The sequence below is a fragment of the Anser cygnoides genome, chromosome 3, assembly GCF_040182565.1.
Source record: "Anser cygnoides isolate HZ-2024a breed goose chromosome 3, Taihu_goose_T2T_genome, whole genome shotgun sequence".
Classification (NCBI taxonomy): domain Eukaryota; kingdom Metazoa; phylum Chordata; class Aves; order Anseriformes; family Anatidae; genus Anser; species Anser cygnoides.
This window is the reverse complement of record NC_089875.1, coordinates 42,236,101-42,262,755: the sequence shown is the minus strand read 5'-3', so window position 1 is coordinate 42,262,755 and position 26,655 is coordinate 42,236,101. Positions and strand designations below refer to the sequence as shown.

General features: G+C 42.5%; 1 protein-coding gene across 3 annotated transcripts in view; it reads right to left on the bottom strand.

The window, feature by feature from the left end:
• B3GALNT2 (beta-1,3-N-acetylgalactosaminyltransferase 2) overlaps nucleotides 1-25,719 on the bottom strand; it is a 32,046-nt gene extending 6,327 nt beyond the window's left edge. Inside the window, exons 1-9 of one of the 3 annotated variants that reach the window (XM_066994030.1) lie at nucleotides 25,480-25,719; nucleotides 14,998-15,145; nucleotides 13,598-13,698; nucleotides 12,285-12,478; nucleotides 10,639-10,734; nucleotides 4,931-5,041; nucleotides 4,273-4,351; nucleotides 2,869-3,049; nucleotides 1,058-1,183 (exon numbers count right to left, since the gene is read on the bottom strand). In XM_066994030.1, the coding sequence (XP_066850131.1) occupies nucleotides 1,058-1,183; nucleotides 2,869-3,049; nucleotides 4,273-4,351; nucleotides 4,931-5,041; nucleotides 10,639-10,734; nucleotides 12,285-12,478; nucleotides 13,598-13,698; nucleotides 14,998-15,145; nucleotides 25,480-25,582 (1,139 nt within the window). In that variant the 5' untranslated portion in view covers nucleotides 25,583-25,719. Of the gene's footprint in view, nucleotides 1-1,057; nucleotides 1,184-2,868; nucleotides 3,053-4,272; nucleotides 4,352-4,930; nucleotides 5,042-10,638; nucleotides 10,735-12,284; nucleotides 12,479-13,597; nucleotides 13,699-14,997; nucleotides 15,146-25,479 lie in introns of all 3 variants that reach the window. The other 2 variants (XM_066994031.1, XM_066994029.1) reach the window with 2 other exon arrangements.
• Between the last annotated feature and the right edge of the window lie 936 nt (nucleotides 25,720-26,655).

Genomic DNA, 26,655 nt, shown 5'->3' with positions numbered 1-26,655 from the left:
GGTATCAGAACCTCGGGTCTTACAGCCAAAAACACACTCCAGAAGAAATTTCCCTACAGCAGCTGGAACAGCTGCCCAGGCAGCTTACCTCTAGCTCAATTTTTCCTTTTGCAAGTTGGTTTCCACCGAGTGGATTCAAGTTCTCGACCTCCTACCTTGCTAGAACGAACCCAACTTCAATATTCAATATTAGTTTTACCTTGTGGAAAGGTAGTCTCAAGAAAATCTAACAGGCAATTCGCCCTTTGGTTGTACACAGGCTAGCGACCACATGCCCACCACTCAGATCACTGAGACCACCATGACAGCCAGCTATACCCCCCACGTTTACACTTCACTCAGTCACCTTACAAGTCATCAACAGTCAGTACCAGATGTGTGAAGCGAGACACCTTGAGCAGCAAAGGACAGCTCTTCCGTAAGCTGATGGCAACAGAAAGACGCGTTGTGCCTCTGCACTACATTGGGTGCAGCGTAGCAACGCGTTCCATGGATGGAAGGGGAAAGATGGGCTATGTTGATCCTCCGAGTTACTTGCAGACTAGTGAACTTCACTCAGGAATTCATTAATCAGACAGCAGGAGAAGAGACAGCAATGCCTCACATTCAGACTTCAAAGTAATGTGCAGGCTATAAAGTCAGTTTTGTTTCTTCTGTTTACCCATTTCCCCAGGCATCCAGCCACGTCACAGTGGCTTGAGAGAAAGTAATGTTGACAGTTTTAGCATTTACTCACATTTTAACTTTCTTGTACTACTGTAATACTTTTATTTACTTAAGTACCAAAACAAAGACATATACATACAACATATTTTAAAAACTAGGTAAGGTACACAGCAAGTTCAATCTATTGTAGAGGAACATTCTGGAACATCTATGTAAACTATTGATTTCTGTATTCTAAGATTCAAAGTGCTACATGTACAAAAGTCCTGCTTTTTATAACTACATTACAAGTGCGGAAGAGGGGAACCCACATAAAAAAAAAGTCTTAGCGCAGTAAACCATTCACTAAAGACAGTTTCTCTTAAAAACAAAAAGAAAATATATAACTCACTTTCCCCACCAAATGTTTGGCCTGTCCAATTTCTTCTGCATTATCCTATTAAAAACAGCCTCCAAATCAATGTAACAGTCGTCATCCGTCTTCAGCAACAAATCAAAACTCGTTGTTTCAACTGTCCTGTAGCCAAAAAGAAAAGCGATGAGATGCTGAGCTGTGTAGCCCATGGACTACAATTTTGTAACAAAACACTCCACAAGGGTTTTTAGCAAAGCAGAGTGGGAAGGAAGAGGTAAGGAAAAATATTCCCTCCCTCAACTTTTAAATGGTTTCCCTATCGACTAAGGTATAGATGCAGCTGCATCCTATTTTGATGGATTTATATATCCATCCTTATAGCATGGATTTGTGTAAAAGCTGAAGAAACTTGCAGTTTTGTTCTCCAGGACAGATGGTGGATTTACTAATTAATCTGTCTTAAACAGTATTGACCTCAGAAGGATGTGAATGCCTGGTGATGACGGCAGCACAGCTGTTAAAAGCCAATGGCTACATGTTAGGAGTCTATTCTTCAGGAAGAGACAGATCAAGGGCAGTACAGCTGCAGGGGCTTGTATGGAACATCTGTGGAAAGAAACTTGGTACGTAGGCTTCCTCAGGAAAGCTCACTTCTAATATGTAAAAAAGAAAAATTTATCTGTCTGAAATACTTTAATATCTGTCACTTGTAAAATAATCAAAGAAGCTCAAGATTCTAGGAATTATTCCTTGGTTTATTCAAACATTGTTTTAAAGGGTAATTTCACTTAGCCAGAAAGGCATTTTCCTTAAGCTTTTTATTACTAAATTCTGAAGATTTTGCTAACCTGTAAGAAATGATCACTGAGATCTAAGTCTTGACATTTAAACTGCCTTTTTAGAATTCAAAGCATGTTTCAGTTTTCAATTACATTCTTACCCATGAAATTTGTTAAATAAATGTGTAATCTTACAAGCAACTAAAACTGTCAGCTGTATTTCTTACTCTGTACCAATTAATTGAAGTGATTGTCTCAGAATAGTGAGAATACTTGCAACTTAGAGGTAATAACTTACTAGATTTACTGCAGATAATATAATGCAGTACGGAAATTCTTTCTCTCACCCTTCCTTCCCACCTTTACACAAAAGCTCCCTCTACCCTTCCCCTCTATCCAGCACTGCTGAGGCCACAGCTGAAGGACTGCCTCCAGTTCTGGGCTCCTCAGTACAAAAAGAGACAAGGGTGTACTGGATGGAGAGAGTCTGGTGCAGGGCCACTAAGATGACTTGGGGCTGGAGCACCTCTCCTGTGAGGAAAGACAGAGCTGGGACTGTTCAGCCTGGAGAAGAGGAGACTCAGGGAGGATCACATCAACATCTACAAATACCTGAAGGTAAGGTGTAAAATCGACTGAGCCTGGCTACTTTCAGTGGTTCCCAGTGACGCAACAAGAGGCAATGGCCACAAACCAAAACACAAAGTTTACAAGCTGGCCAAAAACCATCCTTTCGAAGACTAAAGCTGCTAGTTTTCAGTTAGAAACAACTTAAAAGAAATTCAAGGACACATGACAATTTTGACACCTAGAATCTGAGAGCAGAAGTCTGTTTTGCCAGGTCACACTTATTTGAGACACCAAGGGTGAGCATCCAAGAAATACAGATCTCATTATTTTATTCATAAGATACACTATGTGCCCCAAAATTGAGAGAAACACAACTTAATGAAAGAAATCACATTACATATGCATTTTGTGGAAGCTGTTGGATGATGTAACATGCTGGATTATCTTACGCTACAAACGACACCAATCACAAGAGAAAATGCTGTCTTTTCAACTTACCATCGGTAGAAGTTCAGTAGTTTGGCTGGAACATTTCTGTAAGTGTCAATAACATCTACAAAAACAATATCATCGTAGGTACTGCTTTCTTCCTTCAGTAAAGTATCTTCTCTTTCAAGACTTTTTAAATGACTTGTAAACCTTTCTGGGCGAGTATGGAGGCTTTTTAAAAGAGCATCACCTTCTGAAAGAAACAGCACCCATCATTAAACAAAGATGCGTATCTACATAAGAGTTTACACATTTCTCTTGGATCATACGCAATATACTGAAAAAGCAAATCTGAAAAGGTGTGTTCAATGAAATTATGAAAATCCTACAATTAATTCACGAATTTATATTAGGTCAAAAGTTGCAGAATAACAAAAAAGTAAGTTTACATAGGGTCTGATACAGATTATATAGTCTTTAAAGTAAAAAAAAAAAAAAAGTACTCCTTTTCAGTAACAGAACGATTCAACTTTATAAAATTGTTTAGTATAAAGAGCTGTCCACTCTTACCAGCAGATTAGAAAAGCTATTGTTATATAAAACCCAAAACAAACAAAAATATCCTGTTCTAAATATAACCAAACTGGCATTGCTTTGATATAGGCAGTCCCTGCTGAACTTCATCACATAACTGACCATGGGTAAAAGCTAAAAAGATCTTGAAGGAATAGCGAACTTCTTGGTAAGATGATAGTTTGCAGTACTGAAGAACTTTTCACAGACAGGATGGATGGGCCTTAGCACCCCTCAGTTTATGTTCCTACACAAATGACAAGATGAGAGGACTGCTCAATTTTATCTGCTACACCTAGCTACAAAAACAGGAATAACACTCTCAAACTCATTGCTTGTGTTAGCTACGGCAGGGAGATGAGAATACACGACAGGGCTGTGTGTCCAAAATCCTATACCTTGGAAAGGGCTCCTACAGGGTCTCTGAACGTCCCACTGAAATAGGTATAAAACAGCAGCAAAAGTGGTGAAAAAGCAAGCTATTTTAGGTAATGGCTGTTTGTCAGTTGTTAATAATAAATATTATAACACAAATTCTGGAAGTAGCAGGACTGGAACAAATATGAATGTTACCCAGGAAAAATGTTCTGAGGGCCACATTTCAGAGCATTTTTAAACTTGGGTTTGGGTAACAGAAAACAAGGGCAGAGAAGACATTGTAGTTGAAAATGTTATTCTTGTTAATAAAAAAACAATGGGATTAAAGTCAATTGGAGTGGCTGACAAAGGGTAAGCAAAGAAACCATATCAGGTATCATTAAAAAAAAAAGATTATTTTTAGCAGAAACAAGTAAGTTGATGGGGTTCATAGAGAACATGAATTTTACGCTCAAAAAAGTATTTTAAAGTTCCTTTTTTTTTAATCATAACGTCAAATGTGATACTGTTTTGCAGACTTACCTTGAATAGTGTAGATAAAACCACCTGCTATACCCTCCACACCTTCTGTGAGTTCATGTGGCAATGACCCTTCCCCTGCCTGTTAAAGACAGATTAACGGAAAGAAATAAATTAGTTCGTCTGTCGTTAGTGACCCATTTTCCTCTGATTTTAAGGTGTGAAGTTTTCTGGAAACTGAGAATAAAGTAAGTTGAAAGCAATTCTGAACACCTGAGACTACATCATCTGTTTTTCCCCATATGAATTCCAACCTGCATAATGAAAGACTAAGATTTTTAACTGTAACGTTTTGGGTCATTTTTAAAAGTTTCACTTAAAACTAGTGGCACCATGAACACAAAGCCACAGCAGCACTCCATACCTCAATTACACTTATTTCACCTACTAAAACTTTAAGAAAAAGTAGTTTTGGAGATGAGAGTAAAATTTAAAGTTTTTCTGGCTAAACTACAACAGCACAGCGTGTTTAAGTATGCAAACTTTTGACAGAAAATAAAACAGTCCTTTTCCCAGGCAGAGCAAAACTGTGCTATGAGACAAGAGGAGAAGCCCAACTGAATTCATGTTTCATGGAGAAACACAGGAAAGCAAAGTGCTGAATACGTGAGACTTCTGGGAAAAATGGAAACATGGTGGAAGGGAAGGTGAGCTGACTCACCGTAATGATCCTGAAAACACCCCCTCCATCATTCACCGTCACTTTGTGAAGGTTTCTTGAAACAAGACCCTGAAGATCCTGGCTTTCCCACACAATGGTACCTTCAAAACTCTGTTAAGAGAGCATAACATTGTTACACAGGTATTTAAAAGACTTTAAAGGATGAAAATCAAACAGTTGTTGGTTTTTTAATTTTAAAATAATCAACTTCACAAAATGGATAGCTTCACCACGCAACAAGAATGTTTTACTTACACTTCAAAAAAGTCAGATAAAAGAAATACATCTGTGAAACTCAGTAACACTATCGTGCTTTTAGGACTAATCATGAATCTGCATTAAGAACATTAAACTTTTAACAGGAATCTACTGTAAAAGCCTTTGGCTTTTTAATATCATTAAGATGGCATTCAAATGTGAACTGACTTTTTTTATTTTAAATCAAATACAGAATACTACATTACAAGTAGAATATGTTAAAATAGATTTGGAAATAAGTGCTGCTTTTTAGTTATCTGTCAGAACCAGAGATCAGAGACACGGTCCTGACATCAGCAAAACTCAAAGGAAAACAGTTCCACCTTTATCCTAGCAAAGCTGCCACAAGCTCCTGTAGGAGAGTCACAGAACTCTGGCCTCACATCTTGGCAGGTAGGGAAAGGAGGAGAAAAACAAGTAAATCTCTTTAAAACTTTCTATTTTTAACTCTCAATTTAAGTTATATTACTGCATTTTTTAATATATTTTTTCTTGCATTTAAAAGCATTTCATTTCAACTTGAAACTAATCCCCCTAACAGTCCAACCTATTTCAGGTAAGACTTTCCTGAAGACCCCTGAGAACATGCAAAAGGACAAATGGTATGTTGAACAGCTAAGAATAGTGGCAGTATTATTATATTTTTCTATTTTCTCAAAGCAATCTCACCCTTATTAAGGGTGTATGGAGCAGCTGTGGGGCTATTACACTCCTGGCTGCTAAATGAGTGCATTCAGTTTTGTTTCTCCCAGTTTCATAGGAAAAACACTGGTAAATGGTGTGGACCTCAGAACAGAGAAATGACTTATAGAATCATTAGGGTTGGAAAAGACCTCCAAGATCACCTGGTCCAACCACCCCCTACCACCAATGTCACCCACTAAACCATGTCCCTAAGCACCACGTCCAACCTTTCCTTGAACACCCCCAGGGACGGTGACGCCACCACCTCCCTGGGCAACCCGTCCCAGTGCCTGACTGCTCTTTCTGAGAAGAAATGTCTCCTCATTTCCAGCCTGAACCTCCCCTGGCGCAACTTGAGGCCATTCCCTCTAGTCCTATCACTAGTTATCTGTGAGAAGAGGCTGAACCCTAGCTCCCCACACCTTCCTTTCAGGTAGCTGTAGAGAGCAATAAGGTCTGCCCTGAGCCTCCTCTTCTCCAGACTAAACACCCCCAGTTCCCTCAGCCGCTCCTCACAGGACTTGTGTCCCAGGCCCTTCACCAGCTTTGTAGCCCTCCTCTGGACATGCTCCAGGACCTCGATGTCCTTCTTGTAGCGAGGGCACAAATTCTTGTTTCAAGTACTTGTAGTTACATCTCTCTGTTGCTGTTCAAAGTCTGTTTACTTGTACTAGCCTCTCAGCTTTTTCCCATTTCAGCTTCCTTGTACTTCAGAAAACTTCTCCAGAAGCTCTTCAGTTACTAACCATGACGTCCAGCTTACAGTACAGCTTAACTCGTTGCTTGTCTCCAGAAGTACATCTTACATCTTAACACATCTGCAGCAGTCTTGGTATTTAATTAGAGCAGCATATTTCAGAAGGTTCTCATCTATTATTTATAATGCCAGCTTTATAATAATGGAGTCAGTGTTTATTCAAGCCTGATTTGCATGTTCAGTGTCTGCCCCTTGCTTCTTTAATTACATCATAGAATGACAGAATGGCTCGGCTTGGAAGGGACTTCAAAGTTCACCCAGTTCCAACCCCTTTGCCCTGATCAGGGACACCACCCACTAGATCAGGTTGCCCAGGGCCCCATCCAACCTGGCCTCGAACCTGGCCAGGGATGGGGCACCCACAGCTTCTCTGGGCAGCCTGTGCCAGTGCCTCACCACCCTCTGAGTGAAGAATTTCCACCTAACATCTAATCTAAATCTCCTCTCTTTCAGTTTAAAACCATCCCCCCTTGTCCTATCACTATCTGCCCAAGCTCTTCATCTCTTTTTATAAGCCCCATTTAAGTACTGAAAAGCTGCCATGAGGTCTCCCCAGAGCCTTCTGTTCTTCAGGCTGAACACCCCCAAATCTCCAGGACTCTGTAGATTTGTTAGATCTGTGTCAGAATTGCTGAAGTTTTATCTTCCAAATGAATAAGAGGTCTGTGTATACTGTACATTAACAAGTGATGAAGAGGACCTCACCAAATGCCTGCTGTGTATTTGTGTTTCTGTAAGCAACAGCTGTAAATTATGGATTGAAAACTTTGTGCAATATCAAGCCCTAAGTCCAAGAGGTATTGAACTGTACTGAAGCAGGCTAGGAAGCAGTTGTTAACTTTAAATTATGTAATAGAATAAGCTGCATTTTCAAGAAGAAAACCCCAAACAGAAAGACAGGCTTCTACATATTTCTTCAAAAATATCTCTGTGAAGGGATAAAACACCAGATTTAGAATAAGATCTAAGGTAGGACTTCAAGGTACAGTAAAATGCAGTTCTGGCACTTGTTCCAGGAATACCAACAATTGGCTACAGTCACTGTATCAAAGTGTTGTGATTAACAAGACAGAAAGCTGCACAGTGGTCAAGTAAGATGACATGCTAGCGATTTGCCAGAGCGTGGGTTCAGGAAGATGTCATTTGTCACGATCAGCATTGCTATTGCAAATGGACCACCACTGAGACATTTTTTAGTGTCAGGACCCCTAAACACCCCGCACACTAAAACCCATACATACAATTTCTTCATCTGTAGTGGCTTTCATCTACCATTCTTTTTTTTTTTTTTTCTTGCAGTAGAGACTGGGCTTTATTTAATCCCACTTACGTGGTTTCTATACAGACACAACCTTTGTTAAGTTGTTTTAAGTAAGGCTGTAAGTCCTTTCACTTTTCAGCAACCAGAAACATTAAAGTTCTTACCACTGAGTATTACTGACACTCACTTCAAACATGTACCAAGAGTTTTAAACAGTTATTACCCGTGAACCCTGAATGCAAGGTGTTCTAAAGCTGCAAACTATCATTACTTTCCAGGTTGAGAGACTTGTAAGCAAATTTTCTAATTACTTTAGCCTTCAGCTATTCTTACTCTAAGCTGTTTAATGGAAGCCGCGGCCTAAAAATGCTGAAAGCGAAGCACTAGTGGCACACCTGAGACTACATCATCTGTTTTTCCCCATTTAAATTCCAACCTTGTTGCTGCCAGAATGCAGCAGCAATTACAGTGAATACCGAACAGGTGTACTGACATAATGTAGCCCTGCCAAACTCCCTTCCTGATGTTAAACAGTGCTGTCCTTTTTGTTTCTCCAACTACGCCCCATTAGTAGCACTGAACACATAAGGCACAGAGCCCCATTTTCACACAAGTGGCCTGTGGCTTTTTGTCAACAGAAGTGCATCGCTAAGACTTGGCTGCAAGAGCCCCACGTACAAGGTTTAGTTATCTGCCAGTAGTTCTGCTCTTCTGCGCTTTCAGTCCTTGCAAAGCTGAATGATCAGTTCTGTCTTTGGCAATCTGGCCTGCCAGATGCTTATTCTAACGCTGTGTTTCCCTCTCTTTCCCCCCGATGAGGAAAAAGAGCAGCACGTCAGCTGGAAGATGAATGAAGTTCTTCAGCAGTCTGTACAAGCCATTACTTCGTGAAGGTGCAAGGACAGAGAATAGATATTGTCTCAGAAACCATCTTTTGACAATTAAACTGTTCACTAAATTTACTGCTCTCAAACAAGTAGGCAGGAACGTGTGGGCGTTCTATCTCTTCTGAATCATCGTGTATGCTTCAGCATCTTAAGTATCAGAGAAGACTACATGCTGTGCATAAACCCTATTAATCTACATTAGAAACATCATGTTATCCTGTAAGCATTCAGCGGATGACATATATCAGATTAAGGTTGCCCACACAAAGAAATATATGAATACTAATATCCCCTTTCTAAATGAAATACTTCCCATCTGCCTTTCATGAAAAATGCCATCAGTTATAGCTAAATTACAACTGCCTAGAATTTTAGTAACTCGGAACAAAGTCTTACAGGAAAAGACTTACATGTTATATTAGCAAGTTACTGGAGGAGCAAAATGTTTAGAAATTGTTTAAGATGACAAACCAATTAATCAGCTGCGGAGTTTCCTTAAGAAGAACAGGTTTCCAAATGCAGTCATTTGTATAAAGCCAGAGGAATTAACTGGGGAGTAAACTGGCCCCAAATGTCTTCCCCTCCCCTTCAGTCTTCTCTCTCACTCCGTTCTTTCATAAAACATTTAATATCTTCCACAATAAAACAACCCAGACCACAGACAACTTACAGAAATAGCAGCAAAGGCCCAGTAATTTGAATAATATTTAAATGAAGAGAAACAGCCTAAAATGGAAGCTTATTTAAAGAGATATTGGGAGTCCACCAGGAAAAACTCCTTGTACCTGAGAGCATCTACTGAACTGGAATTCTCATTCCGAGTCAACTTGTATTCATTAAACCTTCACTGTAACAATATCAGGATTTTTTTCCTACTTATATTCTGTTTCTTCCTGTTTAATAATTTTCCTTCCTAAGCAGCCACAACTATAGCTCTATACCAAATCCCAGCCCTAGGACTCCACCTCCTAAATGCAAAAAGGATCAACCAACCAAAAAAAAACAAAACTTTATAGTCTGCCTTGATAGCTTAGCTAAGGGTTTCTAGGCAGGTTTCTCAGGACAATTGAAAATGCTAAAGCTGTTATTACTGCCCAGAAAGCAGTATTTCCCCAAAGTTCTGAGCAGCTGTTGACAAGTTTTGAAACCCCAAATATCAGCCTCTGTGACACATACTCCATCTGCTATTTCACATGTAGATCCTACCAAAAACCTCCTTGAAGCCTTCTTGCATGGCTCAATGAAGGAACAATATCCCCACCGCTGCTGTCAGACATGGAACAACCGAAATTTCAGAAGCCCTAAGTATCTCAACTATGTGCATCTCAGCTATGACTATTCAACTCATACTGTCATTGCAATCATAACACACAATATGTTGCTGTTGTGTCCAAGGCATCAGAACCAGAAACCTCTTTTCCACCTGTTCTGTAGAAATCTGTGCCAGCCTATCCTCTATATCTCTTGTACTAATGTCAGAAAAAGCAGGAGGCAGAAATAATTGTCCCATTCTCCGGTAAACTTTCCCACACAACCTAAGCAGGTACAATTTTCACTCAGAAAGCAAAAAAAGTTTCCACAATACTGAAATTGCTACTGATTGCCAAGTTGTGGGTTTGGTTTTTTGTTTGTTTTTGTTTGTTTTGTTTTTTAAAATCACTTTGTATTTTCATTTTTCTTTATAACTACTGGTGATGATGAGATGATAAAAAAAAATCTGGACTTCAGCATATCCCCCCAAATACCACTCTAGAGGTTTTTGTTTCGCCTTTTTTCACTGCCTCAAGCAAAGGCCAGTTTTACCTGTCAGTCTCTCTGACAGATTTGAAAGATCTGCAAGCACTTCTGATACTGCACATACCTCTGGCAAAATGAACTGCTCTACTGGCTTGTACCACAACCTGTTCACTTGCACTCCACAGCTTGGCGGGCTAAAGCGGGCACTGAAGAGAGCTTCCTGTGAATAACAACAACAACAAAAACACATTGCAAGGACTGTGAGATTATACAAATCTTGATCATCTCAGTTACAATGGAAACAGACTTATTGATTGTATACAACTTATACAATTTTCTTCTCAAGACAGTCTCACAGAGTGCACAGAATTCAAGTGTTGGGCTGAGATGGTGGAAGCAAGCAACAATGGAACAAGAGTGCAAGTTCAGCTACAACCCAGCCAACACAGCACGTCATCTGGAAGACTCAGCATCCTAGATAACAGATTAAAAAAAATCTTCTGTTTATATAGCTGACTACTATTAAATGCAACAGAGGACGCTGACCCCTAAAACTTAATTGTGACTACATTAAATAGGCCACCAAACAGTTCTTAGATGGTAACATGCGAAATAAAGATGCTGCATTGCCTGATTCCCAATCTGCAGAAAACAGTCTCCAAGCTTTCCTAAGATCATAATTCTTCACCTTCACTGTAAGCAAAAAGCTAATGCAGATCAAGTTATTAGGTTGTCAACATTTACTATTCTACCATTTTGCAAACAAAAACATGATTATAGTATACTTTTTTTTTTGCATTGTAAAACTAACTCTTTGGATGTCCATCATAAAAGCCATACCTCAGTATATTTTCTGTACTTAATTATTAACTTAAATTTAAAATTCTTTCTGTATTATTGTCAGAAGTCTTTACATTTGCCCATCAAGTTATTAGAAGAGATAAATACAATATACTAAATGCAATGAACACCACAGGATCACAGAATGGCTGACGTGGGAAGGGACCTCTGGAGCCCACCTGGTCCAAGATCACTGCTCAAGCAGGGCCATCCAGAGCAGGCTGCCCAGGATCATGCCCAGGGGGCTTTTGAATTTTTCCAAGGAGGGAGACTCCACAACCTCTCCGGGCATCCTATCCCAGTGCTCCATCACCTGCACAGTAAAGAAGTGCTTCCTAATGATGCTCAATCATTTTTTTCCCTCCATGTTTTCATTCCACAAGCACTAATCTAGCCTATTACACCCTAACTGAGATTGGGACTGGGAGGAATTATCACTGAAGTTTGATTACTACCTGTAAAAAACCAACAATTTCTAGAAAAGTCAAAATGTCTTGCCAGAGGACAGACAAGAAGAAAATTACAGCTATACTGCATCTCTTTGTCTCAAAGGCAATGTGTCTTTCTGTGAATGCGTTTTAAATATATTTAATAGTTTATTTTTTATTCCTTAATACCTATCAATATTTCAGAATCTCATATGTAATCAAAATTGTATATTTGAATTAGATATTAGTGTTCTTTCAGAAAGCATTCCAATTAATTCATAGTACTTTGTGAATTTATTTTTTTCTACCCATCTGGGATATATATAGCTGTGAAATAAGAATTTATGATGCAGCAGAAGAAAAATATAATTCATATGCTTGCCAGTTAAGTACTTCTCTTCTAAATCATCAACACAGCATGTTGCTTTCTGTAAGAATTTAATCCACAATAAAGAGACAATATGCCTTAATTCACTCTCAAACGATAACTACAATACTCCACCTCATGTTCTGCCTGGTACAGTTTGACGGTGATGTTCCTCTGGAATCCCACCCCATCGGCCTCATAAAATACCCCAAGACTGGTAATGACAATGGGGTAAAGTACACGAAAGTTCACACTGACAATTCTGTCCTCAGATAGCACAGAAGGTACGTCCTCAGGGAGACTGAATGCTTCAATTTCCTGATTCAAAGCTGTATGAAAAAAGAAAAGACAGATAATGTGAGAAGATTCCATAGTCCTGGAACTGGATAAACAGAAATCACACTAAATACACACAACGCATGCTGATTAATTAGCACGGCTGGCAAGTGCACAAGGATAACTAAATACTGGAGGAAAAGAAAAGACAACTGACTGCAGACTGCAGTAAGGAGAAACTCAAAGCAATGCAGCAGTTTGCAGGTTACCAGCAATTGCAAGGCAATGCCTATATATCCACAGAGAGAAGACTAGAAACACAATAAATCCACAGAGGGAAGACAAAAATTCTATTTGATTGCATGAATTTCTGTATATTAATATATTAAAATAACTACATACCAAAACGGCATACACCTCCACCTTATTTGGCTGCCTGTTTTTTGGCATTATGCCCTCCCCTAAGCCCTGAGGTACGGTTTATTCTCAGGAGGTTGGCTAAGCAGTGGCTGTTGCCATTCAAAGACAAAGTAGCGGATGTTTCATGTTACTGTAAATCCTGGCTTAAGGGCTAGACAGTCCCTAGTTAACTCTTAATTAAAGAGCAAAAATAAATTTGGGAAAAAAAAAAGGTGACAGGAATAAATTTATAGTTTTAGTTCAGGTGTTTTCGTAAGGCAGCATTTCATTTTTCCCCATTGTACTTTACCTAATTGTTCCCGTTCTACGGCAAGATCTGGAAAATCTGTCAGCCAGACTTGATGAAAACTCGATTCACCAACACAAAAGTTCGCCTGACACTCAGGACCCCTTTCCCAGCCGTGCTACTCTGTTCATATATGTTACTGGACTGGGTAATTCCAGCTCTCCCCAGCTTCTTTTTACACAGGGATAACAGTAGAAACATATACTGCATGGGAGACCATTCCTTGACACAAGGAGAATGCAAATTCATTAGAATTCAATGGCCTCCCCTTCAGACCCTGAAAGGTCTCTCCTTTTCACACCCATACTTGGCTCTTTCAGGAACGTTACACAACTGTCATGACAGCAAGTTCTAGGTGAAGTTCATTTTCAAGACTAGCTCTCTCAGTTAAGCACACCAAATTACTCTCATAGAAGGTTACTAGTTGTAGTTCAGACCACAGGATTTTAAAAGTTAGCTTCTGTACCTGGGTTACTGATGTTCAGAAGTTTGCAGGAATAGGGGTCTTCTCTGTCCTCCACTGGCACAGCACAACCACGCGCACCTATTATAAACTTCACAAGGACACTAAAATAATTTGGTTTTATTAACACCAGTTCTCTTCCCTCCTCCCTCCACCCGCAGTAAACTTATTTCATCACAATGGCCTGTCTTTCACAGGGTTAAGATTTTGAACTCCTTAAAATCAGCAGTGAGGGTCTCTATGCAGAGCAACCACACGCATCCCTGCATGGGGGCTCAATTCCAAACCCACATGAGCCTTTCACACCTTTTACATGAGGGCACAGGAATACCAGCAACGGGATTCAAGACAGACAATACAGTAAGAAGAGAAAGTCCTGTCTTTCCCTGCCTCGTTCTGTTACTTAATTCAAATCTGGTTAAATATTCTGCATTCAAAAGGCAATAAATGAGGTAATACTAAAAAAGACACGATAGCGCCAAGGGAGGGACAGGGACTCCAGAGTACTCGCTACAATGAAATGTCTCAGCTTTGGGTTGTAGTTGAACAACAGGTTGCTCCTTACAGCCCCGGTGCTGCAGTCAGGAGACACCTTATGCCTCCACCTTAGCATCCACCTTAGCCTAGTCTTTCAATTAGCAGCTAAATATCAAATTCCTCAAATTCCACATAGGCTATGAAAGATCACGTTTTTAGATGACTGAAGCAGCCGTGCTTCACTCCAAACCGCACATTGACACCGAATTTGTGAACAGTAAATGGCTTTCAGTGCAAGGCAGGTACCGAGAGGTGAGGCCTATAGAGATGACAACGTTTACGGGAACGAACTGCAGCAGAACTTCCTCAGCAGAAAGAGACCGACTGGTCTGCAGACTGCCAGGTCTACGCAAGCAACGAGGAAGGGTTCTGCTGGTCACTCACACTGCAGCTATTTGGGATACCTGGTTCAGTGGGAAATAAGCTGAAACTCTACAGCTGAAGCTGTTGCAAAAGATTTTGTGGTTCTCTCACCAAATACGACCCTGCTTGCTTCAAGTATCCTGAATTACTAAGTATTTTGAAGCGTACACTGCAACACAAAATAGGGAGTCCTACACATCACTAATGAATAATGGCAATTCATTGCAAGAACAAATAGCAGCGAGCAGTTGAACAGTTAGAAGTTTCTGAATACAGTTGAACAATTAAAATTACTTCTATAAAAAATATTTCCAGCCCAGAATAAGGAGTTTTATTTAGAACTAAGCAGATTTAAAAAACGATCAGAGCATAAAATGATCACAAATGAAGCAAAAAAAAAAAAAAAAAAGAAATACTTTCCAAAAAATTATTAAATCAAGATATTTGTGCATTATATTCTTTTCTCCTCAAAGCCCCAAAAAATACAAAACACTAGAGATTACCGTTGGCTTAGTGCAGGATGTCGTTTCAAGTGCTTGAACCAAGTGTTCCTTATAACACTGCGCAGTTCATGATTGTGTCGGGCTGACAAAACACCTACAACAACATCATAATGTTTCAACTTCCACTGAGGAAAGAAGGCCAGTGGACCTAGAAGTATAAAGTGACAACAGATTTATTACATGCACACATTACCACAAGTCTGAGTTGCAAGCAAGAATTAAAATACACATCAAAAGTAAGAGGACCGGGTACCTGGAACACCGAAAAACAAGAGGTAGAATTACTATTGCATTCTTGGTTCAGAATCAGGAAAACATTTTCAACACATCAAAACCTTCCCGAGCAATCTGAGAAAACTCTACTGCAATGAACTAAACGAGTCACTGCAGGAAAACAAAACCTAGAAAGCGTCACACACAAAGCAGGCAAGAATGTAAGCCTTGGTTTTCATTGACACCATTCTTTAAGCACTTGCCTGCCTCTTGTCTGAGCAAACTGCCCCCTGAGAACGTGCTCTTGCTCTTTTTCCTCAAGCCATCGGAAACCTTATAGGCAAGACACAAGGTCCTGCTGTCCGCTCTGCAAAAAAGAGATTTCAGACCTTCTGCTTGTTTGTTGATACCTCCTGCAGCACCATTCGTCCTAAAGTCTGGGGGCTTGGCATTGCTGGTACCAGGCCCTCACTGTTACAACTCACCATTATTCTATCTTGAAAAAAATATTTAAATAAAGCCCATCAGACTCAGAAATACACCAATTTTCCCTCCATTTCTTCTTAAAGCTGCTGGACCCCCCTGCTTCACAATTTCACTCTTGTATGTTAAGGTCAATCGCTCCTAGCCTTCTGAAGCTGCACACCACTCTGCCTTCACGCAGGGTATTACATCCCTACACAGAGGAATGCTCTGGCTTTAGTCATAGCTGGGTGTCACAGCCAATTCTTGTAATCCATGATTTAGCCTGTGCTGTTTTAATTTAGAGATCACGAAAGCTGGACTTGCTTTAAAGCAAGACTGTCACTAGATAGAAACCTGAGGAGCTGTGACTTGGCGCCTGCGAACAGCCTGGCGAGTAGCTGAAGTGAATCTGCATAGTTCAATTTGTCCGACACTCTGGAGTTAAGAGGAGGATTTATATTTAGCTCTAGCAAAACATTGCTTTCATCTCATCTCACTAAACTTATTTTTCATTAGGCAGCAGATAAAGAAAACAAATGTAAATGCGAAGGTCCTCTAAACTACCGCATACAGCACAGACGAGATTTTTTTTTCTAATCTAATTTTAAAGAGACCAAAAATATTTCCAAGTCTGTATTGTGTACTCCCACTAGAAAGTGAGTTATTATCCAGCTTCCACTTTCTGTGCCAGCTTCCACTTTCTCCACTTTGAAAGGGGGAAGATGGATGGGTCTCGTTACAGGGCCCCGCGGCTCCGTCAGGAGATCCACGCCGCAGCTCGTCCGGCCTCAGAGCCTGCCTCCAGCCTGCACTGCAGCCCCAAGAGGCCTCGTCCTGCGCTGAATCCACATCAAGAGACCTCGGAGGAACATCTTTTAGCTCTAGGGCTTATTGAGAATGGCTTGCACCCAACTCCCCAGACCCAAGGCCAAGTAAAACAGTGCTCTGCCACCGGTTCTCAGGAGGGAACAAGAGCAGGGCAAGCAGGGAGTGATGTTTCCAGAGGCAAACCTTTCCCAGTCTATTTCCCACTAAGTACTTAGTTCTAAGCATGTAGACACTGATTTTCAGGAAAAAAAGGTTTAAGTTCCATAATTATTTAAAGGAATCTGTACTGACATGTACAAGCTTATTGATAACTTAAGCTGCACATTAACCTATTAAGCGAAGTATACATCGGCTTATGCTCAAAAGGAATTAAAACCCAGGCAGTAGGCCACTATTTCCATTCTTCAGTACCAGTTTTCACTGAAGTCAATTGTTATCTCTCTTATAAAAAGAACGGATTGAATTGGTGGCAAGGTTCGGGAATATGATTTGTTTGCTGATATTGCTCTATAAAACATCTGAAGAAACCTGTGAATTGAACACATCATTCAATCCGAACACAATTTAGCCTTCCAGTGTGCTGGTAAGTACCGACTACCCAGAGCCTCTGCATGTCTTCAGAGGCCACTATATATTGAAGATCTGCCAGGACTCCACAGCAGAGGTATATGATACAGCCACACATTTGTAAGACTACAACATTATAACAAATTCTCCTATAGTCTCATAGCTCTTTCTCACACACCCCATTTCTTTCTAGGCTCTCCTTCCATCCTTTGATTATTCTTCAAACTGCCTCTGCAGCCTTAGCTGCAAGCCCTCCGATATAAACCTCAGGAGGACTAACATGTTTGTAGACTGCATATTAGGCACGGTTTACACAGATTCATTCTTTAAAATATCACTTAAAATTCAAAGCAGAGCAATTTCATTAAACTAAAATTTAAGAAAAACAAAACTATGAGCAGAGGTCTGTAGGTTGACTGGACTCTGAATACCATAAATTGGCTTAAATCAATTTAAAAAAAAAAAGCTACTTGAATAAAAAAATTGTACTTTCACTCAGTTTATATTTTAAAATGAGTGAAGCTTTTTCTGAGGAACCATTCATGTGGAAACAGCATTAATGTAACAGATGCTTCAGAATTAATACCCTAGTGCTATTAGAACAGACAGCTTTCTCTTGTTTTAGGCCATCTTCAGCCTTAGTAAGGTAGCATTACAGCAATCTATACTCAGAAGATTGTCTTTTCTGTCCCACAGGTTATGCCATTTTACTTTTAATACCTTTGAAAATGGAAAAAAGAAAAACAAGAAAGAAAGCAAGACAGATTACTTTTGCAAAAATCTGACGAATAAGCTCCCAACTTGTTAGCAGAGGTTTCTACTTCTGACTGAAAAGCAGTAATAACACTTGTTAAACTTTCAGGAAAACAGATTGAGATGTCTCTCTCTGAACTAGTACTATCAAAAAAGAGGGAGACAGTCAGAGACAGAGGAATAAAAGGAGGAGGCTATTATTCGTTTATAAAGACAATTCAGATATGTGCATGTACATGATCTGATGTAGCAGAAGTTTAGAGAACATGCTGACCTCCAAGTCAATAGTAACAAAGTATTTATACAAGCAATCAATACTTGCCACTGGGGACCAAGGTGAATTATCACATATTATATTCTCATGCATTCTTAGACCAACATTTTAAATGATAATAATAGGCTTAATATATATATATACAAAATACATTGCTCTTAACCTAGCACTGATTGTGCAAAATTACAAGGGGTAATGACTTTAAACTAAAAGAGGGGAGATTTACATCAGATGTTAGTAGGAAATTCCTCATTCAGAGGGTGGTGAGGCACTGGCACAGGCTGCCCAGAGAAGCTGTGGGTGCCCCATCGCTGGAAGTGCTCAAGACCAGGTTGGATGAGGCCCTGGGCAACCTGATCTAGTGGGTGGCATCCCTGCTCATGGCAGGGGGGCTGGAACTGGATGATCTTTGAGGTCCCTTCCAACCCAAGCCATTCTGAGATTCTATGATAATTAAGCCTTTAATATTTCCAGTTCCAAAAGCAAAGGAAAACCTGCGAATTTTGTGGTTTCTGAAGATGTGGGAAGCAGGTCACCAGAAGCCTAAACCCAGCTATGCTATTAGCTTTCTGCATGATCCAGTGTATGTCTCTTCCCCCTTCTGTTGTTCACACTTTCCATTTGCTTAACAGAGAAAGTACCTTACAGGGATGTGGCCACTAGCTTACTAACTGTGAAAAGCTATATAGGAAAAAACAAAACAACAACAACAACAACAAAAATTGGGTATCACATTCCTTGAGAAATCCTAGATGTGTCTTTAACTGAAGGGATGCAGAAGGAGGAGAAACATTTCCGATTAAAAGGCCATGCTACCATTAGTTGCCTTGCTTTTGAATTCTTATTGTCTTAAAGCTGCATCTCAGATGCATCAAGCAGCCCAAGACTTCTCTGTGGAGCGTATGTAGCCAAATGGCAATGCCTACCCCACACTGGGTGCTGCATCTGGCACAAACAGCTTTCACTTTGCTCTTTTGCTTAAGCTGGTTACCCCACAGCAAAGACTACAAAAACAGGAATGGAGGCAGCCCCCTCTCAGCTGCTGAGATCCACTTACAAATGGATCTTGACAAATTAGAGAGCTGGGCAATCACCAACCACAAGACATTTAACAAGAGCAAGTGCTGGATTCTGCACCTGGGATGGGGCAACCCGGGCTGTATGTACAGACTGGAGGAGAAGAGGCTGGAGAGCAGCCCCGCAGAAAGGGAGATGGGGGTTCTGGTGGACAGCAAGGCAGGGAGGCGGGTAGGGGAGGCCTCACGGCGGCCTGCAGCTCCCTCACGAGGGGAGCGGAGGGGCAGGTGCTGAGCTCTGCTCTCTGGGGACAGCGACAGGACCCGAGGGAACGGCATGGGGCTGGGACAGGGGAGGGTCAGGCTGGGGGTTAGGGAAAGGTTCTGCACCCAGAGGGTGGTCGGGCACTGGGACAGGCTCCCCAGGGCAGTGGTCACGGCACCGAGCCTGACAGAGTTCAAGAAGCCTTTGGACAAGGCTCTCAGACATCTGACTTTTGGGTGGTCCTTTGGGGACCCAGGAGTTGGACTCAATGACCCTTGTGGGTCCCTTCCAGCTTGGGATATTCTCTGCTCCTATGATTTAATTCTGCACAGCAACCATAATGAGTATTTCTGTCAGCACCAGGACTGGCAGAAGTCCCATCTGCCAGCCTTGTATCAGATGGTTAATCAGCTCTTACTGAAGCTTTCCTTAGGCTGGGGTATTTGTAAGGACACGCTCCCGTACAATTCTCTGATGTCTGACCACACATGTATTTCTATTAGCGCAGTTGTTCACCTCAGCATGACCTACCATAAGCTTTCACAGGATTTTCAGTCAACAATTTTCACGAAACCAGGGGAAAACGCGTCTTTGGGACCTCCACCTGTCTGTCAAGCTTGACAAAGAACTACCAACTAATTAAAGTCAGGGAGAGACACAGGAAGGGGTAAATAAATGCATACAGAGAGCACAAAGCTGTGCCCTTGGAGGACAAGATTAAAGACACAGAAGTTTGTCTCCTGCGGAGTTGACCACGGTAAGAGATCCCTCCTGGCAGGCAGCCTGCTGGCCCTAGTCAGATTTTAACCACCTCAACCGCTGTCAAAGGCTCCAGAAGTTTTTCAAAATCCCAAACTACAAATATTAGCATGCATCTCTCCTTCCTGTGAGACTGACTCTCAAGTAAAATGTCAAGTCAAGCCGTTAATTATATTTACTGCCATTAGAAGGAGATGAAAAGATTGAGAGATCATTTAGCTTGATTTTGTCAATAAACAAAGTAAATGTGATCTTGCTGCACATATCTCCATTGATGAGTCCCCTAACAACTACTAAATCTGCCAGGTGTTTTCAGTCAAGTCTGACAAATAGCACAGGCCCCGAAGTGTTTCAGTTCCTACATGTTTCATGGAACCAGACTGGATAGCAAAGGGACTCCTTGTTGGTGCTTCCACTGAAAGACACGGCCGTGTAGGCTTCCTTGTACTATCAGGCACCAGAAAACCTCCAGCAGCAACTGCTAGAATAAGAGAGCTCCACAAAAAGCTGGGCTTTGTATCTTCTGCTAAGCATGCAGCTATTCTCTTTTTAAAAAAACAATTAATGGAATTAAGTAGGCCAGTCAGAAGTTATTAAGAATATTCTAAACTAAGCCACTTCACAAAATAAGACTAAAAAGGACCCCACACACCAAACCCACATATTCCAGGTGTTATCTCTGCCTATTCTTATGACTTTGCAACCATATCCCTGTTTTTAAATGCCTTTCTCTTCTGTGCTGCTTTGTAAAAGGTCCAAACAAACACGGAGGAAGGAATTAACTGAATATAAAGAAGGTTTGTATTCACAGAGTGCTGACACATGCAGAAAAAGAACAAACCAAAGAGCAAAAGCAGCTCTCCCCCCAGCTCTAATCTTCTTCACTTGAAGTAATCTGCTATAGCTCATCTGCATTACAGGTTCCTGTGCAAGCAGAGCTACATGACCTCACTGCAGGACCTACTTTATACCACAGCTAAAAATCAACAAGATGTGCACCCCGGTTGCTGCAGGAGCACAGTGCTCCTTGACACAGACAAGCCTTTAGACAAGCTTTTAAGCAAGCTTTACAGAAACCTCTGTAGGCAGAAGATTTATTTTTTTTTACATCAACAGCATTCCCTTAAGGAAATAGAACAGCGGGGTCCTTCAAAGTTGGAAAGCAGCAGTAGTAATACTGGCTGGATGACGGTGCTCTAAACAACATTAATGATATAGCACTTGCACACTTCCAGACAAATCTGGGAACAATGTGCCAAGCATCAGAAGTGTAGATGCAAAAGGAACAAAGCAAATCCTTTTTTCAACACCTAAACCGATGTGCATCTTCTGGAAGCACAACACCTTTATCTTTGAAAAGTAAATTAGCAATCTTTGGTGACATGGAACAAAAGCCTGCTCCCAGAGAAAGCTGCTTGCCCCCTTCTGGCTGTTCTAGTCAGTGGGCAATTTAGAAGAGAATGGGTAAAGACCTTCCTTCAGTCACAAGCCTCGCTGCCCAGCTCTGGCAGAACCTGGACTCTTTGGCCCTTGCTTCAATGCCAAAATGCATTAAAAAATACAGCTCCAATGTTGTTCATCAGTAGTTTGCAATGCATCAGGCAGAATAACTGCAAGTTGAAAAAAATCCCAAGTCAGTTGCCAAATATTGGATTTTTGTCAACTATTTCAGGCCCATCAAAGGTGAGGGACTTGTTTCTGTTTGGGATGGTCCATCCCTGCAGCACAACGTTCTAGTAAGATCTTATAGATCAAGGCTGGGGAACAACTTGCATTTTAGGCAGAACTGCACAGCTGCTGCCACTGCCAAACGTGACCTGTTGCCAGCAGGTTTCAGTTTCCAAGGCCATCACACTAATTAGTCTTAGCATGCCTACAAAAGATGAAATACCTTAATGACCAAGCAATGTACAAACTGTATATTGGCAGACAGGGTCATAACAGATCTCAAGAACACCTTAAGAAAGTATGACTTTTTGGCAGAAATTCTCCTTGTGGAGCTAAGTATTATTCATAGCCTCAGGGGTTGTTTCTACATTTTGTTGTCTTAGTACTGAAAAGCCAAAAGCAGGTTAAGCTCTCCCTCCTCTCTCACGTACGCAGGTTAGTCCATGCAGGACACAGCCCTAATTCTGCACGGTAAATCACTAAATGCCAGCCTGACCAACCCTGTATGCGGTTCCATTAGGCCAGTGCTGGAGAAAGTACGTGCTGAACCACAGGACAACAGATGGCACACAAGCAGTTTCTAGAAAATGGCGTTTCTTAATCTGTTCCACAATTATTCAGACTGACTCTTAACATAACCAAAAGGGTCAAGTTTTAGCTGCCACACACCCTCAGAAATATAACAGGAATTATGTTTGAAAGGGCATTACCCTCAGCAGAGAAGTAGCACATTATATTGAGTGTGGGGGGCTTTTGATTAGGTACAGTAACTGAAGCCCTACAATTCATAATTTCCTACTCAGTACGACTCACACCATCAATTAAAACCTACAATTAGCAATGAAGCAATAAATCCACATGGAGTGCGAAAAGCAGGTCTGTCTGTTCTTTCTCAAGTTTCTGAGGTCATTTTATAATTAGCTTTTATCTAAGATTTTTACAAAAATTAACTAAAGCTTCCTACCCACGAACTTCCTTTGGATAGCACCTGTTTGTAACCAGTTAGACTTCAATTAAACCTAAAAGCATGTTCTTGCACATGGTCTTGCTCAGAAGTGTGAATTACAGTCCCATTAACTGATAAATAAAAAGAGAGCAGAGAGCCACCGAAGTCAGGACACCAAGGCAACGGTCAGTGCCTTTGGTCTCAGAACCGATCCTATTTATTTTCCCAGTTAATGAGCACGGCGTACACGAAGTATACTGTCTTCTGTGACACCGAGGTGAAAGTCATCATGAACACAGAGGAAGTCTGAACACCACACAGTGAGAGATAGATGGATGACTCCAAGGGCCAAAGCATGCAGGCAGGCCTTTCAGATGGGGCAGTCAGGAAAAGGGTTTTATTAAAGGAGGCACTTCCAGGAGGAGGAGAAGCAGTAGAAGGAATGAGCAGAGACTGGAATATGAATTATTGTCTATAGATCAGGTGACTTTAGATGTAAACAACAAGAATTCACTGCTACGACGACTAGAAGCAGAAAGCCTATTTTATCAGTAGAAATTATAAGTACCTGGCTTGTCCAGCTTAGGAAAACAAAGACTTAAAACAGGTACCTTTGCTCTCTGTGGTTGCACGATAAGACATGTAGTTGAAGGAGGAGAAAGACCCTTGCAGCTGAAAGGCTTAAGCACAGAAGGGCATAAACCAATTACAAGCAAGTTTAGGCCAGAAATGAGGAAACATTTCTAAGTAGGACCATAAGCTTCTGGAACAGCCCCTTCCAAAGAACACTAGAATCCGAGTGAACAAATAAAAAGCAACTTCGACACTTCACTAAATAAATATAGGCTGCCTAGCTGCCATTTTAAGGCAAAGATCGAGAGTTGCTTATTAGAAAGGGTGAGCTGAATTGACAATTTTGATGTCTATTCCAATCTTGTGTTAATAAGTTGAACGTGTCGAGGTAAATAATCATTAAACGGGTTGTCAGCTTCTTAATAGCAATTTCCATTCTGTGCGTGTGTGCAATAATTATTGAGAGTGGAATTATACTTCTTAAAAAAAAAAAAGAGATGTACTATTGCTTTTGACCTATGCTGGTAGCTGTTTTTGCAACTGTTGAGACACAGGCAAATGACATATGAGGTGTACACAAATAATGCATTTTTATGCCACTGCTACTGTGAAACACTGTCCTGTGATCAAATTGAATTCTTATTCATACCAGTGACTGCAGGCAGTATGTAATAAAGAACAACTGCAGTAGGAAAAAAGAAAAAGAAAGATCAAGGAAGTCAATAATGAAACATGCCTGGCTTTATCAGGTAATTCCCGATCTTCTTAAATAGTCTCAAATTCAAGAAGTATTTTAATAAATAGGGACATCTCACTCTTGTATACTCATTTATTAATGTTCCTAAAACACTCTGAATAATAAAAAATATAGTACAGAAGACATCAGAGATAACAGAGGTCCCTTAGCTCATCCTCCTTTCTTCTGCCAAGGCAGCCATACCTGCAGCTTGTACACTTCGCAGTGTTTTGTGAGGACTCAGGGCAGACTCTTCCTTAAATTATAATGCGAAGATTGAGTCTATGGAGAGACAGCTCATGTATCATCTTGAGCATTTTCCTATGGGTGATGGAAGTTCTATTTTTATACAAAGCATCAGTTTTTCTCTCCTCGGTGTCAATACATTGCTCAATAGGCTACAACTCAATAACCCTTGCACAACCAAAATGTACGCTTACTTTTACTCTATTAAAAATGTACTTTAAAAAAAAATAATAATCTAGTTGTCATTATTGAGTGCACATAGTTTCACAGTAACAAGCAAAAACTCCAATAACAAGTGCAGGTAACAGTGAATCCCTGAGGAGTTAAGCTCCTTCCCCCTTTCCCCAACCGAGAAACTTCTGGATTTTCTTATAAATCTCAGCAGAAAATGTCATCGTGAGACTCGGTGTTGCCGATTCCAACTCCAGACCAACGCACCGAAGTTACAAAGGCAGCAGCACGGAGGAAGGACAAGAGGGCAGTCCACACAACCCAAAGGGACTCGCTCGGGGCTCCGAACAACTCCGGCTCTTTCAGGATCCGAGTGCCACGCCACTCATCTGCTAGATGGCCACAACACAGAGCGACACCTGCGCAGCCCCGCAGCCCTTGGGCTCCCCACATCCCCCGGCCTTGCCCCTTTGCCGAGCACCACTGGAAACCAGCAGACAGGCTCCTGCTCGCTCGCAGCTGACGCTGTGCCGGGAGCAGAAGTGGCCCTGGTGCGTGGCTTTGTTACTGAACGGGCTGCCGGGTCCCTGCACAGAGCCCTAGGCAGACCTCAAAAAAAAAAAAAAAAAAAGAAAAAAAAGAACCCAGTATTCCCCCACCGGGTTCCAGGCACCCTGTAAAAAGAGCCCCTCGGTGTCCCCAGACGGCATCCCCGGGCGCCTGACCGAAGTTCCTCTCCCAGCTCGTTTCCCACACTCGCGCGGACTCGCGGCCCGAAGCGCAGGAGCCGCGCCACGCAGCGCCCAGCCCCGGCCTCGGGGCTCTGGTCCCGCTGGGGCCGGACCGCGCCCGCCTTGGGGCCGGGGTCCCCCCCGCCGCTCCCCCTTTGAGATCAGCCCAATTTCAGCCCCCGGGCGCCCCGCTCGCTGCCTACCCCCCTCCCCCCCCCCCCGCAGCCCGTTAACCGGCCGCAGCCCCGTCCCCTCGCCGCCCCTTCCCTACCTGCCGCCTGCCTCCCGGGGCCGCCGGGGCAGCCGAGCAGCAGCCAGAGGTGCAGCGCGACCCCGACCGCACAGGGGCACAGCAGCACCAGCCAGTTTCGCATTGGCCGCCGCCGCCTCCTCCTCCGCCGCCGCCGGCCCCTTCCCCTCCGCGCCGGCCTCTCCCGGCGCCGCCGGGGCTCCGGGCAGGCTCGGCCGAGCGCGGCTCCTCCCTGCTCGGCCGGGCAGGGCCGGGCCGTGCCGGGCCGGGCGGCGCTGCCCCGCGGCCGCCGGGAGCTGCAGTCCCGCCCCGGCCCCAGCGGGCGGCGGCGGCGGGGGAGGCGGCGGCGGCCGCCTACAGCCCCCACAATGCCGCGGGGCGGCCCCGGGAGGCCGAGGGGAGCGGGGCCGGGGCCGCCGCGCACGGCGGGGCCGCTCCGGGGGGGAGGCGCCGGGGGAGGTGCCCTGAGCTCCCCGCTCCTCGCTGCGGCTCTGAGCGTGGCACCGGGAGGCAAAAGGAGCGGCGATGCGAGATAGTTGTGTAACGCCGCCGAGGAGGGGCAGCCTGAGGGTGCTTGGACCCTTCCAGGCTGATCCCGTCCTGTCACCGTCCGCTGGGCACCCTCACGCTCCCCTGCCGGCCCCCGCGGCCATCCCAGCGGGGACACCCTCTGCTTCTGGGGAGGAGAGAGTGGGGATGGACACTGTAGGTGTTCCAAGCTCCCAGAGTGACTGACTCCGTTTTAGCTCAGCATCTGGTCATCCCTTGGTGGCAGCTGGGTCCTGCCATGCTGTTGATTGTGTGGCCGAGCAGCCTCGAGGTCCTGCAGGACGGTCACAGCTCTACGAATGACTTCTGGCTGTGCTTGGACCGTAAGGGGCTCAGCAGAGGCTTAAAGCTCTTCATGATTTGCTTTTTCATTCCTGCACCCAGCATAGCTCAGAAAAACTAGGAAAACAACCTTCCCGGTTATTTTTTGTTTGTGGAACACAGTTATCTGCAGCATGTCCCTCATTATCTGCAGCATGTCCCTCTCAAGAAGTTATGCTGTAATAACAAAATAGCTTTCCAGAACAATCCTTTAATAATCCAATAATGGCAAGAGAGTGCTTCACTTTGGCGAAGAACGGCATCGACATTAACAGCACTCAAGCACAGTTGTGCTTCTGAGTGGAATATTTTATTCCAGCAAGGAAT